The sequence below is a fragment of the Callionymus lyra genome, chromosome 17 (assembly GCF_982586985.1).
Source record: "Callionymus lyra chromosome 17, fCalLyr1.hap1.1, whole genome shotgun sequence".
NCBI classification, from domain to species: Eukaryota; Metazoa; Chordata; class Actinopteri; order Syngnathiformes; family Callionymidae; genus Callionymus; species Callionymus lyra.
This window is the reverse complement of record NC_141834.1, coordinates 10,629,635-10,647,153: the sequence shown is the minus strand read 5'-3', so window position 1 is coordinate 10,647,153 and position 17,519 is coordinate 10,629,635. Positions and strand designations below refer to the sequence as shown.

General features: G+C 33.3%; 1 protein-coding gene across 1 annotated transcript; it reads right to left on the bottom strand.

Annotated features, from left to right (window-relative positions):
- Nucleotides 1-953: 953 nt before the first annotated feature.
- LOC148062372 (tryptase gamma) lies at nucleotides 954-13,230 on the bottom strand. Its single transcript, XM_087779084.1, has 8 exons — nucleotides 12,867-13,230; nucleotides 6,881-6,967; nucleotides 6,598-6,732; nucleotides 6,366-6,531; nucleotides 5,014-5,192; nucleotides 3,217-3,312; nucleotides 1,646-1,788; nucleotides 954-1,513 (listed from the first exon to the last, which is right to left on the bottom strand). Exons 1-8 carry the CDS (start codon nucleotides 13,228-13,230, stop codon nucleotides 1,337-1,339), a joined length of 1,347 nt encoding a protein of 448 aa, XP_087635210.1. The 3' UTR covers nucleotides 954-1,336.
- Nucleotides 13,231-17,519: the final 4,289 nt, after the last annotated feature.

Below are 17,519 nucleotides of genomic sequence, written 5' to 3'. Positions count from 1 at the left end.
CTCAGAGTGAGGTTGTATCGCATCTTCACTTTTTATTTCTCTCATTTTGTGATCTAACACAAATAAACAACAAGGACACACATCCCTTTCACACTGGCCTGAAACACACCAGGCTTTCTAGGATTCATTAAAGTCTGTAGGATTCATTAAGTCTGTTTGACTCATGAAAGTCTGTAGGATTCATGAACGTTTGTAGGATTCATTAAAGTCTGTAGGATTCATGAAAGTTTGTAGGATTCATAAAGTCTGTAGGATTCATGAACGTTTGTAGGATTCATTAAAGTCTGTAGGATTCATGAACGTTTGTAGGATTCATAAAGTCTGTAGGATTCATGAACGTTTGTAGGATTCATTAAAGTCTGTAGGATTCATGAAAGTTTGTAGGATTCATAAAGTCTGTAGGATTCATGAACGTTTGTAGGATTCATTAAGTCTGTAGGATTCATAAAGTCTGTAGGATTCATAAAGTCTGTAGGATTCATGAACGTTTGTAGGATTCATAAAGACTATAGGATTCATGAAGGCTGTAGGATTCATGAAAGTTTGTAGGATTCATTAAGTCTGTTTGACTCATGAAAGTCTGTTTGTATTAATTAACGTCTGTAGGATTCTTTCCAGCATTCACACACTATTGGAGCTGAAACATGTATCTCTATGTGTAATTAAAAAAAAACATTCATTTTGAAAATATTAAAATAAAAAATAAAAAAACAATTAAAACTTTCAATTTACAAATTCAATTCATTTATTCAATAAAAACTAATTCAACCCCCAATATATAAATTATTGAATTATTAAAACAAAACAAAACAAAAAAATTAAAATCCTGAAAAAACATTTACCTTTAGAGCAATGATTTCAAATTGTCACGTCAAAGTAATTATGAGTGCATATATGTATGTATCTATGTATAAATGTAATATTATCTTTTTGTTCTTAGATGTTGAATTAAATAAAAAAAATCTTTTAATCTGCAGCTTATCTTATCTTAGGGTCGTCAAACTCACTCATATAAGGAGATAATTTAATACAAAATGTATATTTTCTACAATGTCCATAACAGAAGTAATGACTTTTATTATGGGGTCTTATAATTTGTCAGCTGTTTGATTTAACTAAACAATCGTTTCTTATCTGATGTCACAAAAAAATGAAATAAAACACATAAACAAATTTTAAAAAAACACAGAACGTTTTTAATTTCCACTTTAATTTCCAATCATCTCAGCATGTGAGTCGACGCTGAAGTGTCCACCAGGGTTGTCGTCTCCTCTTGTTTCTGGAGCTACGACAGAAAATAAATCAACTTCCACATTTAAAAAAAACATTATTAGTATTATATAAGTGTTAAAAGTACCTCCACATATTGATGGATCCAGGTCATCAGCGAGGTCACCCTGCTGTAGACGCCCGGTTTGTTCCGCCGCCCACACCCTTCGCCCCAGCTCACCACCCCTGCCAGCCTCCAGTCCCCGCCGGGGGTCTCGCACACCAGCGGCCCCCCGCTGTCCCCCTTCGCCACCAGATTCATTTCAAAATTGTGTCAGAAAATGGATGAATATTTGATACTAATTAAAATATTTTTATTCATATTTAATGTTCAATTATTTGAGCTCGTGCTCGAGGAGGGTTCACGGGGTCTTACCTGGCAGGAGTCCACGCCGCCGTCCAAGCTGCCGGCACACATCATCCGCGGGGTGAGGTGGACCCCGTAGACCCTGGGCTTGGAACACACGGACTGGGATATGATCCGGACCTGAGCCTGTCGCAGACGGTCCGTCACTGAACCTGAAACACGGTAAAAAAAAAAAACAACTCATATTTGAAACTTTTAAAGTGTTACATTGTTGTAGTGCGTTATGGGGTTGGTAGCATGTGGTTCTGCAGGCCTTAAATGTAACTTCGCTTTAACGAGTACAAGGTGTAATAAACTGATGTATCAGAATAATTACTTTATATATTCATCAGCACAGTATCGATTTTCTTAAAAAAATTATATATATATATGTATTTTACTTTCAAATCATGCTTTAGTTTTATTATTATATTTTTTATATTTCAATTAAGTGAGTTAAATAAAAAAAAATCAAATTTACAATCAACATGGAAATATTCATGGTGTTTTTAACCTCCCAGCCACTAGACGGCAGCAGTCACTACGTCCTCCGCCTATAAAGTAACAATGAAATCCTGCCAGATCCTGGCGTTGACTGAGGACAGGAGGATACAGTCGACCCTATCTACTTTAAAAGATGATGTTTGGACATATTTTGGTTTCAAAACAAATTAAATCAGTTACGACTTTGTCAAGAGCCAAGTACTTGGACAGTACCACAAATATATCCTTGTTCCTATACTATTGTAATATATATTGCAATATGTATGGTATCATTACCCCTGTATCGTGATACATTTTGTATCGATCTTTTCAGTACACAACCCTAAAAACTTCAAGATTTTCTTAAATAAGGTCCCTGACCTTTTTTTTTTACTGTAGACTTGTTTAATGTTTCATTTTACAACAACTTTCGGATAAAAACACAACAAAAATTGCTTATTTTTACTTATTTACAGGTTCATCTTTCGAGTAAACTTGACTGAAAGGACTGTGTTGACGTGTCAGGAGATAAATCTTACTTTGGGTAAAAAAACTAAAAAAAAACCTTTTTCTTTCTGTGCTTCGCAGTAACAAATTTGTGTCATATAGTTTTCTGCATCTTTCTACTTGTAGCTTGAATTTTTGGGTTGTGATTAATTGTGTAATAATTAATAAGTGCTTTATTTTTTCAATGGTGTTCTTTAAAACTAAATCTAAAATCAACCAAAGAAGATTAATTACGGATCATATTAATGGATCTGACACTTTTTCCAATGTCAAACTAATAATTATAGCAGTAATTAAATATATTATTTAGAAAGTACAAGATCTTTTGATAAACTTATTCGGAGCAACGTTTGAATAAATGAACAGGAGAAGAAAGATGGATGTACAAGCGAGACGAGCTTCAAGGGGGGAAAGTTTCAAGCAATAAACTGGATTAAAATTCTGTTTGAAAGTACTTCAGGGTGAAGTAGACGTCTCGGGATCTCTCGTTTAACTCTGGATTTGCAGTGGATAAGACAGTTAAATCACTTTAAATTGTTAATTAAATGACTGATATTTTGTAATGAGAAAGTTATAGAAACTGCAAGAAGGTTTTGGAATAAAGAACTCACCTCCTTCTTGAGCGTAACCCCATCCTGTGATCCAGCAGGAAGCGCCAGGCAGGAAGGATTCTTTGGGACTCGGCAAACAAACCGGCCAAACTCCACCTGAAGAGGGAGTCACCCAGTTCAATGAATGCATCTCCATGAAGCTTCATGAAGCTTTGTTCTCCGAGCTCGGTAGGTGGCGCTGATGGGCTTAGAAATAAGGTTGGTTTGAATGAAATAGATGCTCAAATCTAAGGGGTATTCAGCAAAGAGCGCCATCTAGTGGGCGGTGAAGTGGAGAACATTGCTTTGTGAAGCTTTGTCAGTCAAAAACTACAGTTTTTTAACACAATTAGTAGCTCTACTCCAAGTCTAAAATGACAGAGCTACTAATTTAACGTTTTCTTGCCTCTTCATCAGGTTTGAACATTTGATGAATTAAAAAAAAGAGATACAGTATATTTGACACGAAAAGCTGAAGAAAAAAAAAATGTAAACACTTAAAAAACAGACCCAAATCATTATTTATTTTTTTGGTTGGTGGGTGCACTAAAATATATATATATTTTTTTAAATGAAGACCTAATTTTTAACTTGAAGAATCCATTTCGAATGTTAAATAAACTATTCTCTAAATAAAATACAATTTCAGATAATAAATCTAGTGGGCGGTGAAGTTGAGAACAAAGCTTTGTGAAGCTTAGTAAGAGTTTGATGAAGTTAAAAACCACCAGGGTTTTTTCGTGTTAATTTATTAACAGTTTTTGGGGATAATTCTTGTGTTTTTCGTGTTGATTATTTATCAGTTTTTGGTGATAATTCTTCTGTTTGACGTGCTAATTATTTATCAGTTTTTGGACATAATTCTTCTGTTTTTCGTGATAATTATTTATCAGTTTTTTGGGGATAATTCTTCTGTTTTTCATGATAATTTTTGGGATAATTCTTAAGTTTTTCGTGTTCATTATTTATCAGATGTTGGAGATAATTCTTCTGTTTTTCGTGCTAATTATTTATCAGTTTTTGGGGATAATTCTTTTGTTTTTTTGTGTTAATTATTGATCTGTTTTTGGGGATAATTCTTCTGTTTTTCATGATCATTTTTCATCAGTTTTTTGGGATAATTCTTCAGTTTTTCGTGTTCATTATTTATCAGATGTTGGAGATAATTCTTCTGTTTTTCGTGTTAATTATTTATCAGTTTTTGGGGATAATTCTTTTGTTTTTTTGTGTTAATTATTGATCTGTTTTTGGGGATAGTTCTTCTGTTTTTTGTGCTAATTATTTATCAATTTTTGGAAATTATTATTCTGTTTTTCATGCTAATTATTTATCAGTTTTTGGGGATAATTCTTCTGTTCTTCATAGTAACTATTGATCCCTTTTTTAGGAATAATTCTTCTGGCTTTGGTGCTAATTATTTATGCGTTTTTTAGGAATAATTTTTTCTTGCTAATTATTGATCATTTTTGGGAGATAAATCTTCTGTTTTTCATGCTAATTATTTATCCTTTTTTGGGGATAAATCTTCTGTTTTTCATGCTAATTATTTATCCATTTTTGGGGATAATTATTCTTTTTTTGGTGCTAATTAAATATCAGTTGTGGGGGATAATTAATCAGTTTTTTGTTGTTTTTATGTTAATTGTTTAAAATAACATCATACTTCAATCAGAATTTCAAAATAAAAGCAACCAAATATTCTTTCAATTTGACGGACAGATGAGAAAAAAAAGTTTTTCGGTGTTTAGGAATAACATCAACAATTTCACTTTGTGCCATTTTCTTATTTGAAATGAACTGATACTGAGGATCTGTTACCGCTCAGGTCCATGTCCACCACGGTCTGCAGGAGACCCACGTCGTAGTCGTTGTTGAAGGAGTTGAAGCGAGGATGGTGCAGGATCCTTAAGGCTCGGTACTGTTTCCCCTGAGAGTCGTCGGCGATGCTGAGCGTGTCGACGACCAGCAGCCAGTCGGACGCTTCCAGCATGTCGTTCCTGTGGAGACAGAAGGTGTCGCAGATCAACCTGGACGTGCCTGAGAAAATATATTAAAATATGTATTATTATTAAAATAACTTTTAATATTTAAACTCCAATTATCAATAATTAATAATATAATTAATTATTAATAAAAGCAGTAAATAATTAGCAGTAAGTAAAACAGAAATAAAATCCTATAACAACAGAAAAATGAAAAGCAGGAAAAACTTAACAACATTATAATAATAATAATAATAATAATATATTATTATATATAATAATAATAAACAATTATTGTCACGAAAAACTTTTAAAAAAATCCGTTTGAAAAGAGGGAGAATTATTTGCACGGAAAAATAGAAGAATTATCACAAAAAAAACAGAAAACAAAAATCAGTAAGAAAAAGAGAAAAATAATAAACGCGAAAAAATAATTCGATTTTAGAATTATCACTAAAAACTACAAACTGAAAAAAAAAACAGAAAGAGAAATAAGTACAAAAAACGGACAAAATTATCATGAAAACAGATAAAAAGTATCAGGAAACAGAGAAACATTTAACACGAAAAAAATAAGAATTATCCACAAAAGCTAATATATAATTAACATGAAATACAGAAGAATTATATTAAAAAACGGATAATTAATTAACATGTAAAAAAAAAAACTGATCAATAATTAGCCTGAGAAAAAAAACTGAAAAAGAAATCAGTACGAAAAAAAGGTCAAAAATGATAACGAAAAACAGCAAAAACAAAAGAATAACAATAACTAGAATGAAGAACTGAAAGAAAAATCAGTACGAAAAAACAGGCGTCAAAAATAAATCCACAAACTAAAAATCAATTAACAAGAAAACAGAAAAGAAAAAGAATACAAACAAGAAAATCTAGAAAGAAACAAATCGCAAGAAAAACTAAAAATTTGCATGAATAAAAAAGAGAAAAAACTAAAACAATAAAATATAATAGTAAGAACAAAATGCCAAATACCAAAAAATAAACTGCTTTTTTCCGCAGGTCGATGCATAGATAAAGTTTTAAAAAAAACTTAAATAATACATTTTAAAGGTTAACTAAAATACTACCTCAATAAAATACTATTTCAAATGTAATCTATATTTTTAAGATAAGCTTATATTGTGAAAGGAATCCGTGTGTAATATCTTTCAATCGTCCACCTCTTACTCAACAAAGCAATGAGCGGCGGTGACGACCCAGCGAGGGGAGACCACGGCGCCCCCACACATGTGCTTCCCTCGCCACTGCAGACTGGCCTGCCAGCCCCAGACCTGCTTGGACACGACCGCCCCCCCGACGATACGAAGACCTCCGCTCGCCAGAGCCAGACAGTCTGTCGGAGGAGAATGAAAAAGTTTCGACACTCGTTCCTTCATCCCCCAGTGTTTCCACGAGTGACCTGCGCTGGTGTTGACGCTGGTGTTGGCGGCGTGTTGAAGGAGATATGGCAGCAGAGTCGTGTCGCTGCAGTTCTTCTTCATGTCACATGGGAACGAAGCTTCCATCGGCTGGGACGGGAAAGCCAGATATTTCACTGAAAACAAGTCAGGCGACGATAAAACGAGAGCAGATATGAAACCTTTGCACGGATGATAAAAAAAAAGGAGCTTTAATGACATCTTCAGAATGGAAAGCAGTGTTTTTTTTAAGTCTGGCTGTGATTCCAGGTCATCATGAAGTACCTAAGAGAGCTGAGATGATCATCAACTTGACAGCGACAGGAAGTCCGATGATCAGAAGAACCTCTTGTGTTGAGCAGGGCGGCGACTCTGAGTAGAAACATGGATGAGTTTATCATCAGGTACCATCCATCCATCCATCCATCCATCCATCCATCCATCCATCCATCCATCCATCCATCCATCCATCCATCCATCCATCCATCCATCCATCCATCCATCCATCCATCCATCCATCCATCCATCCATCCATCCATCCATCCATCCATCCACTCATCCATCCACTCATCCATCCACTCATCCATCCATCCATCCATCCATCCATCCATCCATCCACTCATCCATCCATCCATCCATCCATCCATCCATCCATCCATCCATCCATCCATCCACTCATCCATCCATCCATCCATCCATCCATCCATCCATCCATCCATCCATCCATCCATCCATCCATCCATCCATCCATCCATCCATCCATCCATCCATCCATCCATCCATCCATCCATCCATCCATCCATCCATACATCCATCCATCCATCCATCCATCCATCCATCCATACATCCATACATCCATTGATGATCAAAAAGACAAAAAAGTGAATGCTTGCTTATACAACTGCTGTTTGATTTGTTTATTTATATAAAAGATCAACGAAAGCTTCATTTAAATTCCACTCAGAGTCTCAACTGTGTCAAAATCAATATCATGAACTTGAGACGAACAAACAAAACATTTTAGCCTCCCTGAGTCGAATGAGGCCATAACTTCCATCGCAGCGAAAGCAAATGTGGATCTATTCTGACAGCAAATCAAAAAAATGAATAAGTGAAATCAATTTCCTGCGTTTGATTGGCAGTCGGTGGACCTCTGCGCCCTAACAAACCATACAACTCCTCAGGTAAATAGTCCTTCTTTTTTTTTTCAAAAGAGTTGCACGTAATGGTTTGAGAATTTGGAACATGCATTTGTGTTTTTTCCCTCCAGGATCACCTTCAGAAGATATTCCTGGAATATGAATATGAGGCAGAAACATCAAACTGCTTGATATGATTTGATTTGTTCGTCTCCTGAGCGTTGTGTTGTGAGCTACATAATGCATGTGTCAGTGTTATTGATGATATCAATTCTGAACTATTCAACCTTTTTTTTTAAAAGAACATTGACAAATTCCCCATGTCTGGATAGTCTCTCATATAGTTATTCATTCAATAACACAAAAACAACCCATAATAATCAGAAATACGGCCTTTATACTATTCAAAAATGTTTCTTATACTGATCCATATACACCATTTCGCAAAGTCACAGAATACTTAACATTATTCAATTCGCAATAGATACTGATTGATACAGTACTACATATATTGTTATAGTTTATTCACTTTTTTACATTGAGTGTTATACTTGCTAGCCTAGCTAGCTTGCTAGCTTAGCTAACAGCGCTAACTGCAACGGGTTAGAATTACTAGCTAGTAAAACTTTGTATGTTTTGAAGATTTTAACCACAAATCTGTAAATCTTTTACAATAAAAAAAACAAAACGAAAAAAACTTTATTGATCCCTCAGGAGGATCAAAGAAGCCAAATATCAAATTAAGGACATTTAAAACAAGTTTATGTAATATTTCTTAAATGTTACGGTAAGCATCTGCTCTACAGAAATGTTTTTCGTAGAAATGAGAGTTAAGGTGAAAAAACATTACATAACATTTCTTTAAAGTATATATTTTATTGAGTATTGTTTAGTTTTTTTAAGTGCTTTGTGACCATGGTCTGGAAAAGCGCTCTATAAATACAAATTACTAACTTATTTACTTACTTTAGGAGAACAAAAACAAATAAGGATCAACTACGGTGGCTGAGAAGTGCCAAAACCAATCTACAAACTCTCCCTTTTAGAAATAGTATATTTGTTTCCAGGAGGTTGTACATTTTTCAAAGGGTGAATTACTTTAAATGCTGTTAATTTGATTCAAGAATTGCTGTTGATTTGTTTAAATCGGCGATACATTTTTAAAAAATATATATAAATAAATAAACGTGTTCAACCTTGTAGTTATAAGTTGGAAGATACGAAGCATGAACAAATGTGCTGAGTAATCACAATAGAGTCAGCCGAGGACGTCGGAGTCAGCAACACATTCCAGTTCGGGGTCAGTGAATATAATTTGTGTCAATCATTCATAGAGTTTTCAGTCGCCTCAAAAAACCTCATAATAGATGAATAAAAGCTGAAATAATGACTTTCACTACAGAGAAATGATGAGACGGCACATTTGAATGTGAGGAGGTGACAGAGTCAAAATATACATGGACGTTTGCCAGCTGTCAATCAAGTCACAGGTCTGTTGCTGACCTGCATTTATATTCAGCGTCTTATTGCCACTGGAATAACCTATTGATTCTCTGAGACGGCATTGAACCCCAGAACCTCTTTTTTAATTGACTAAATAAAGACCCCAAATTATACTGATAGAACACGACTAAATTCAGCCACAAAAGTATACTGAAAGATGGTGAAAAAGAGTACGTTATGTTGACAAAATTCAGCCTCGAAATATTCCTGACAGAACGCGGACAAAGAGTATTTCATAATTGACAAAATTCAGCCTCAAAATAAAACTGACAGAACACAACAAAGAGTATGCTATAATTTACATAATTCAGCCACAAAAGAATACTGAAAGATTGTAAAAAAGAGTATGTTATAATTGATACAATTCAGCCTCAAAATAATACTGACAGATCGCAACATAGAGTACGTTAATATTGACAAAATTCAGCCTCAAAATAATACTGACAGATCGCGACAAAGAGTATTTCATAATTGACACAATTCAGTCTCAAAATAATACTGACAGATCACGACAAAGAGTATTTCATAATTGACACAATTCAGTCTCAAAATAATACTGAAAGATCGCGACAAAGAGTACGTTATAATTGACAAAATTCAGCCTCAAAATAATACTGACAGATCGCGACAAAGAGTATTTCATAATTTACACAATTCAGTCTCAAAATAATACTGACAGATCACGACAAAGAGTATTTCATAATTGACACAATTCAGTCTCAAAATAATACTGACAGAACACCACAAAGAGTATGTAATAATTGACAAAAATCAGCCTCAAAATAATACTGACAGATCGCGACAAAGAGTATGTTATAATTGACAAAATTCAGCCTCAAAATGGTACTGAAAGATCGCGACAAAGAGTATGTAATACCTGACAAAATTCAGCTTCAAAATAATACTGACAGATCAAGACAAAGAGTATGTTAAAATTGAAAGAATTTAGCCTCAAAATAATACTGACAGAACACGACAAAGCGTCTACTGTTATTGACCAAATAATACTGATAGACAGCAACAAAGAGTCGGTTGTAACTGACAAAATTCAGCCCCCAAATTATACTGACAGAAGGCCAAATAACGTCTTTTGTCACTGTTAAAATTCAGCCTTAAAATAATACTGATAGTTTGCAAAACAAAGAATCTTTTGCACTTGACAACATTAAGCCTCCAAAAAATACTGACAGACATTTTGCGTCAACAATTACAATAATTATACATAAAATACTATATTCACCTTTTTAAACGATATATACATAGACTTTAAACTACGTGGGCCTGTGATAAAAAAACAAAAGTTGTACCATATTTATCACAACTATAATAACTTAAACAACTGTTTTATGTCTTGATAAACGTCGCACCGTAATCCAGCGACAGTTTAAAGTCTCCACGGACGATAGAATTCAAGGACGCCCCCGCGGCGCCATCGCTAAACCTCTCGTCTTTAGACAGGAAACGACTGGTTTGTGCGATTTATTTATCATCGACGAGGAGATAAGACGTGTGTGACTTTGAGAAAAAGTCCATTCGCAAAACTAATGCTTGGTTTTATTGCGAACCGATCGTCTGGGGCTGGATGTGAAGATCTGCTCATGCAAGCAACGAACTCTCACTAGTGTTTAATTAAACTGTCACCGCCTTTCTTCCCGCCATTATTATGTGCGTTTTTTTTTCCCATAATGCCCCTGGCATTCATTATTTAGGAAGACAGAGTGGAACTATTTCTTTCAATGTATATGAAGGGGAAACAAAGACATCATTAAAAACTAGGGTATCATTTAAAGTAATACATACTTTTGTAGTATTTCTTCACAATTAAAAATAATTGACAAAAGTAGTTTGAAGTGCGTTTATTAAATATTTGTGTCCATATTTCTTTCATGATATTCGAGTGAATTGACATCAATTCAATCAAATTGACTTTATTTTATAATGTATCATTAATTACAACATTTTGATTTTACAGCATATTTAAGCTAAAATTTAACTCGTTTTCTACTCACCGCCGAACTCTTTTCATAAACAAATATGAATTTTGGGCGAACTATCCTGTAAAAGTCAAACTAAACTCAGTTTTTTAGTTCATAATTAAAATTTATTGTAAAGTAAAAACAGTAAATTCGCTTTTTTTTTTTTTTTGGTTTTCGTGACAGTTTGTTGTTCTTAAAATAAGTGAGTAAGTAAGTAAGTAAGTAATATTTATTTATATAGCGCTTTTCCAGACCAGGGTCACAAAGCGCTTTAACAATCAAAACAATACTCAAAAAAGTATAAATAAAACAGAATTTTAAAGAAATTGTATATTTATCAAATATGATGGATTTTATCCTGATTTATTTCATTATCTCCACGAAGAATATCTTATGAAAATGTGTAGAAATTGACATTAAATACAATCCAATTTAGTTTATTTAATATTTATAACAATCCTTAACTACAACATTTTATCCTTAATTTACACTTTTAACTTTAGTTTTTTCCATTATATTTAAGCCATATTACTTGACTTTATTTGTTGTTTTAGTGAGTATTTTATGTCCTTAAAATAAAAGTGTAACAGAATATTGTAGTTTTTTTTTTTTTAATAAATATAAGTGTATAAGTGTTAGTTTTCGTTCATATTTATTTCAATAATTTTATGGTGGAACTTTATTAAAATTAATTTAAATTGACTGAATAAGAAATCAAATGACATGTATGAATATATTGGCCTGGCATTATTACAGTTTGTATCATGATTGATTGATTGATTGATCGATCGATTGATTGATTATACTTTAATCCTTATTTTACTAGTAAAACATTTTTTTTAATTTTTTTTTAATTTTTTTAATTTGTTATTATGATATCATAACACAAAGAAAAAATAACCTTATTTGTTTTATTGTACAATATTTAATTTGAAATACATTTAATTTAGATTTAGGATCTAAAATACTTTTACGAAAATACTAATCTCAAAGAGAAAAGGTTTTTAAAAATCCTCAAACTAATTTAAAATATAAAGTTACCATTATAAACATGATCTTTGACCTCACGAGGGCAGCATAGATAAAATTGCACTGATATTTATATTCATCTGATATTTGGCTTTTACTAACATTGTGCTACAAACATTTTCATGACATTCTTCCAAAAATTTGAGTCCAAATTAATTCCATTGATACATTTTGGAATATGTTTGGACTCCAGCAAACTAATGACGGACGATAAATGACATAATAATAAATAAATAAATAAACATATAAATACATAACTGAATTCATATAAATATAAATATAAAAATCAAATATAAAAAGCAATACAAAACGAAAATATAAATAGTTCATTAGAAAAAGCTTAATGTGTAAATACATGAAAATATAATAATGAAATACATAATTAAATGTACAAATAAATTAAAGTTTAAATTTATAAATAAATATACATACATACAGTAGAAACAATTTTTCGACAAAATATTTTTTTCTACATTTTTATATTTAATCACACATTTATTATTTATACTATTTATTTATACATTAACTCATAAACTTTATTTATTGTCCTTCATACATATAAACTCACTTTTTGTGCTGATCAAAAAGTTCAAACTTTTAAATGAAGAACAAAAGTTTCTGTACCTGAGGCCTCATCGGAAGGATCTCTCGCTAACATTAGACCAATGGATCCGTCCTCCAGTGTGGATCCATCCGAAGGCTTCCTCTGCCGACTCTCCTGAGAAGAGTCCGCGACCGCCGGACTCTGGATCTGGTTCTCGGTCGGCAGAGGATCCGACATTCCCTCGGAGGAAGATGGCAACTCCGGGTATAACCTGGGTATGTGAGGCATGATGGCGTGGAGGGTGGAGGGCACGAGCGACGACACGCTCATGACCCGGTGAGTCCGAGACGACGGCGAGGACCATTGTTCCAGGGAAGGATAGACCGACGCCACCACCGGGGTGTCCGAGGTGCTGCAGGAGAGCTCGGGGACTCTGGCGTCCATGTTTGTGAAGATGAGAAGACGACGGTCGTCAGGAGGAGCGACTTGGAGAAAAAAAGATAAAAAGATAAACTTAGAAAGAACACATAAAAACTTTCCTTTCCCATTTCATACTAAACTTAAATAACAAAATAACAAAAGTAAAAGGACGTGCATTTTCAAAAAATGTTGATAATTATGATAAAATGTGTACAAATGACCATCTGGATCCTTGAATAATTTGAAGATAAATCACTCCGACAGCTCCCATTCTTGCTTTACGTGACAAGCAAAGGGATCGTAATACTAGCGCCACCTACTGTCCCACAAAGTGCAATCGCTAATAATGATACACAAATCAAAATGCATTGTTTTTGATCAATTATTTAAATAAATTAATAGTAAGTAAGTAAGTAAGTAAGTAATATTTATTTATATAGCGCTTTTCGAGACCAGGGTCACAAAGCGCTTTAACAATCAAAACAATACTCAAAACAGTACATACTTCAAAGATCAAGACAACACCGAGAACAACACAGGAGTTCGAGAAATTCAAGGAAAAGCCTGAACAAATAGAAACGTCTTAAGATGTTTCTTAAAGGAGTCAGTAGATCCATCAAGCGCAAAGAGAGAGGAAGATTGTTCCAAAGCTTAGGAGCAACAGCCTGAAAAGATTTCTCTCCTCTGGTCCTGAGCCGTGTGCGTGGAACCATAAGTAGATTCTGATCCACAGACCTCAGAGACCGAGCTGGGGTGTAAGGCTGGATCAGATCAGTGATGTAAGGAGGAGCCTGACCATGAATAGCTCTGAATGGTAATACATAAAGTAATGGTTATGCTTTCTTTAGTGAATTTCTAGTCATACCCTTTTTTTTGTTGTAATTTTTATATTTAAATGTTCAAGTGACAAATGCATTTCCCATTATATACACACACACATATATATATATATATATATACTGTATATATAAACTTATTTTATATTTCCAATTATATTATATTTACAATAATGTTATATTTAGAATTATATTATATTTAAATCTATATTATATTTACATTAATATTATATTATATTTACAGTTATATTACATTAATCCTTATATTATATTAACCTTTATATTATAAGTACAGTTATATTATATTGACAGTTATATTATAATAATTGTTATATTATAAGTAATTTAAGGAGTAATTCTTATTTATATAGCGCTTTTCCAGACCAGGGTCACAAAGCGCTTAAACAATCAAAACAATACACAATAAAATATATACTTTAAAGGTAAAGATAATACAGAAGTTCCAGAAAATCAAGCCTTTATATTATATTTACCTTTATATTATATTTACCGTTTTATTATATTTACCGTTTTATTATATTTACCCTCTTTTACTATATTTACTGTTATATTATATTTACCGTTTTATTATATTTACCCTCTTTTACTATATTTACTGTTATATTATATTTACCGTTTTATTATATTCAGTGGTATATTATATATACCATTATTTAATTTGTTTTATAACTTCATTTTCAAGAGTGAGAAAAGTGTGTCATGAATTCAATTAAATGTTGTGTAATCAAAACAATTTTTCCCAAAAATAATACAAGTCGGTATTTATTTATTTATTTTTTTGTTGTACCTCTTATAAGTGAACATATTATTTGGTATTTACTGATCTCACTTTTGTCTCTCTATCCAAAGTTCCAGTTATAAAAAGAGTAACTTGTGTTTATTTCCATATGATCCCACTTACACACAAACAAACAATATAAGTAAATAAAGAATCATTAATGCTTCATACGACCAATGAATTGACAGAAACGTGTTCATCTGAATTACGGGCGTTTATATAAACTCTTACCTGAATACAAGTCCAGATGTTGGCCTCATTTAATTTTCTGGCATCATTCGTCCACGTTATGAAAGAGACTCACTCGTGCCCAGATTTTTACTCCCTTAATCTCAATCCTTTTCGGCCTCTTTTTCCTCACGAAAAACAGCTTCGTTTTGGTCCAGTTTTCTTGGCTGGACGTCGTCTTCTGGTGGAGACCGTGAGGTCAGTAACAGATATGCGACTCTTGTCATCAGGCCTCTATGAAATATGCATGGGGGTAATTGTGGGGCTTGAGTCAGGATTCAACCACGAGGGTAATGTATACCTGCTGTATAATGGCGGACTGGACAGAGCGACACACAAGAGGTTGGGGGTTGAATTTCCGCCTGTTGATTGACCCGATAATGCCAGGATTATTATGGACGTAAAAGCTTTCGATTGTGTCGAATCCAAACGACGAGTGTAGAGCAAACCTCTATAAATTTCTCACCATTTTGCGTCGACCTCAGGATTAATAGTTAACAAAAACAATGTTTACTAACATTTCCTGAAAATTGTGTTTTGAGTTTCAATCGCTCTAAACACCTCAGACGTCATAGAAAGTTTTCTGAAAGAATGAATATGAATAAACTTCTGATAGTAATGTACCAAAAAGGGTGATGAAGCTTCATGAAGCAGTGTCCTTATTTTCAGAGTCCACTAGATGGCGGTCTCTGCACTGTTTTCCCTCGTTTTGAACAGATTTTCTAGTGAAACACCACATCATTTTTCAACTGATGGCGCCACCTACTGACCTCTAAACAACGTGACACTGTTTCATGAAGCTTCGTCAGCACATCACTTGTAATAAGACATCTTTCTCACTAGACTACCTACGGTAGATCGTTCAATTGAAGACCAATCGAGGGGTAAAAAAAAAAAGTTGTCGTCTCGTCCTTTATCCCCGTCTTCTATTTTCAGAGCAATAAAGCGACAACAGTCTTTTTCTCACCATCTAATGGAACACCGACAGGAATATATTTTCACCTGCGGCGTATTCATTACCATATTCAGACGGGGGTGATTGACAAAGAAAAGCTGTGAAATCCTTTTTCGAAAAAAAAAGAAAAAAAGCTTATAAATAATTGAGAAGGTGCCACGAGTTTAATAGCCGTGTGTGCGAAACTCTGAGGTAAAATAAACACAGAAACTACAGAGGAGGGAACAAACCAACAACAACAAGTTGATCTAAATGTTTCTCTTGACATGTTTACGCAATCAGACCGTGGTAGTGATGGTGTTGGCTTCATGTTTCCAAAAAGGAGGTCAGTAGTGAGCTCCAGGTGGAGAGGGTTTCTATTTTCTTTCTTTTTTATGGACGTCAACATGAACCTGTTTCGCTCCCTCGAGCCGTCCCTCAATTGAAATCTGAAGATTCTGGCCCGAGTTAGCGAAAAAATTCTTTCAGGAGGAGTTTAAGTATTTTGGAGTCATGATCAGGAGTGACTGTTATTAGTTTATTTGTATACCCAGTCGACATTTGTTCTCACTTGTAATCCATTCGAATCAATTGCATCCTATTTTGTTTTTCTGTTGTCTGCTACACTGTAACAATAGTGTAGATATGACTCCAAATAAACATGTTTGCAGATGACATGTGACTAAACCTACACTACACTTTAATAAGTCTTACATTAACATTGTCAATTATTAGTGCTTTTTGTGTGGCAAAATTGTGTTAACAATTTAAACAAAACTAGTAATTTTGAATATAAAATATTCAGCTATTGTTTATAAACCACAAAAAAGATTAGACCAAAAAATATTTCAATTTGTCCAAACATGTCTGTATATCTTTCCAAATCCAGTAAAACTTTTTTAATTTTACATTTTGCCAAATATGTTGTTGCCCCCGTTTGTAGTTCCTAGCAGGATCTTCTCATATATTATGATTTATTTTGAAAATCTCTTCATAAAATGTCTTTAAAACTGTTTGTTTAATCTGTATGCCAATTCCTCTTATTGTTCCTTATATAGGAAAGCAATTTTTTGTTTCTTTGGAGTACGTTTTGCAAGCTAATTTTGAGCTACCCTTACCAGTATAAAAAAAATAATCACAAGATAAAGTTTTTTTTTTTTTTAAGTACTAGTATTAACAAGGAAACACTTAAATGATGGAAGACAAACTAACCATTAATAAGCAAATATATTCCTATCATATATGTTGTTCAGAGTTTAAATACTGGTGAACCTTCAAGAGTTTAATAATTTATTTATTAATACGCTGATCAACCCGTTATTTAGTAGTTTATAACGATTTGTTCTTTACTATTCAGATAATTTCTTGAACAATTTATATTTGAAGTCGATTAAACATGGATATTTTTCGATACAGTGGCTGCCATCTTTGTTTTGTTGCAGAATCCTTGTTTCTTTGTGCATTATTAGTGAAATGTACAATGATGAACAATTATTGAAGATCCTGGATGTGTAAC

What these genes read in the sequence shown, in the direction of transcription:
- LOC148062372 (XM_087779084.1), bottom strand. Translation starts at nt 13,230, where the DNA reads ATGGACGCCAGAGTCCCCGAGCTCTCCTGCAGCACCTCGGACACCCCG. An exon ending in GGGTTACGCTCAAGAAGGAG is followed by an intron (nt 1,789 to 3,216) that starts GTGAGTTCTTTA and finishes ACCGTGTTTCAG; the next exon opens with GTTCAGTGACGGACCGTCTG. An exon ending in GCGGCGTGGACTCCTGCCAG is followed by an intron (nt 1,514 to 1,645) that starts GTAAGACCCCGT and finishes CTGGTGGCGAAG; the next exon opens with GGGGACAGCGGGGGGCCGCT.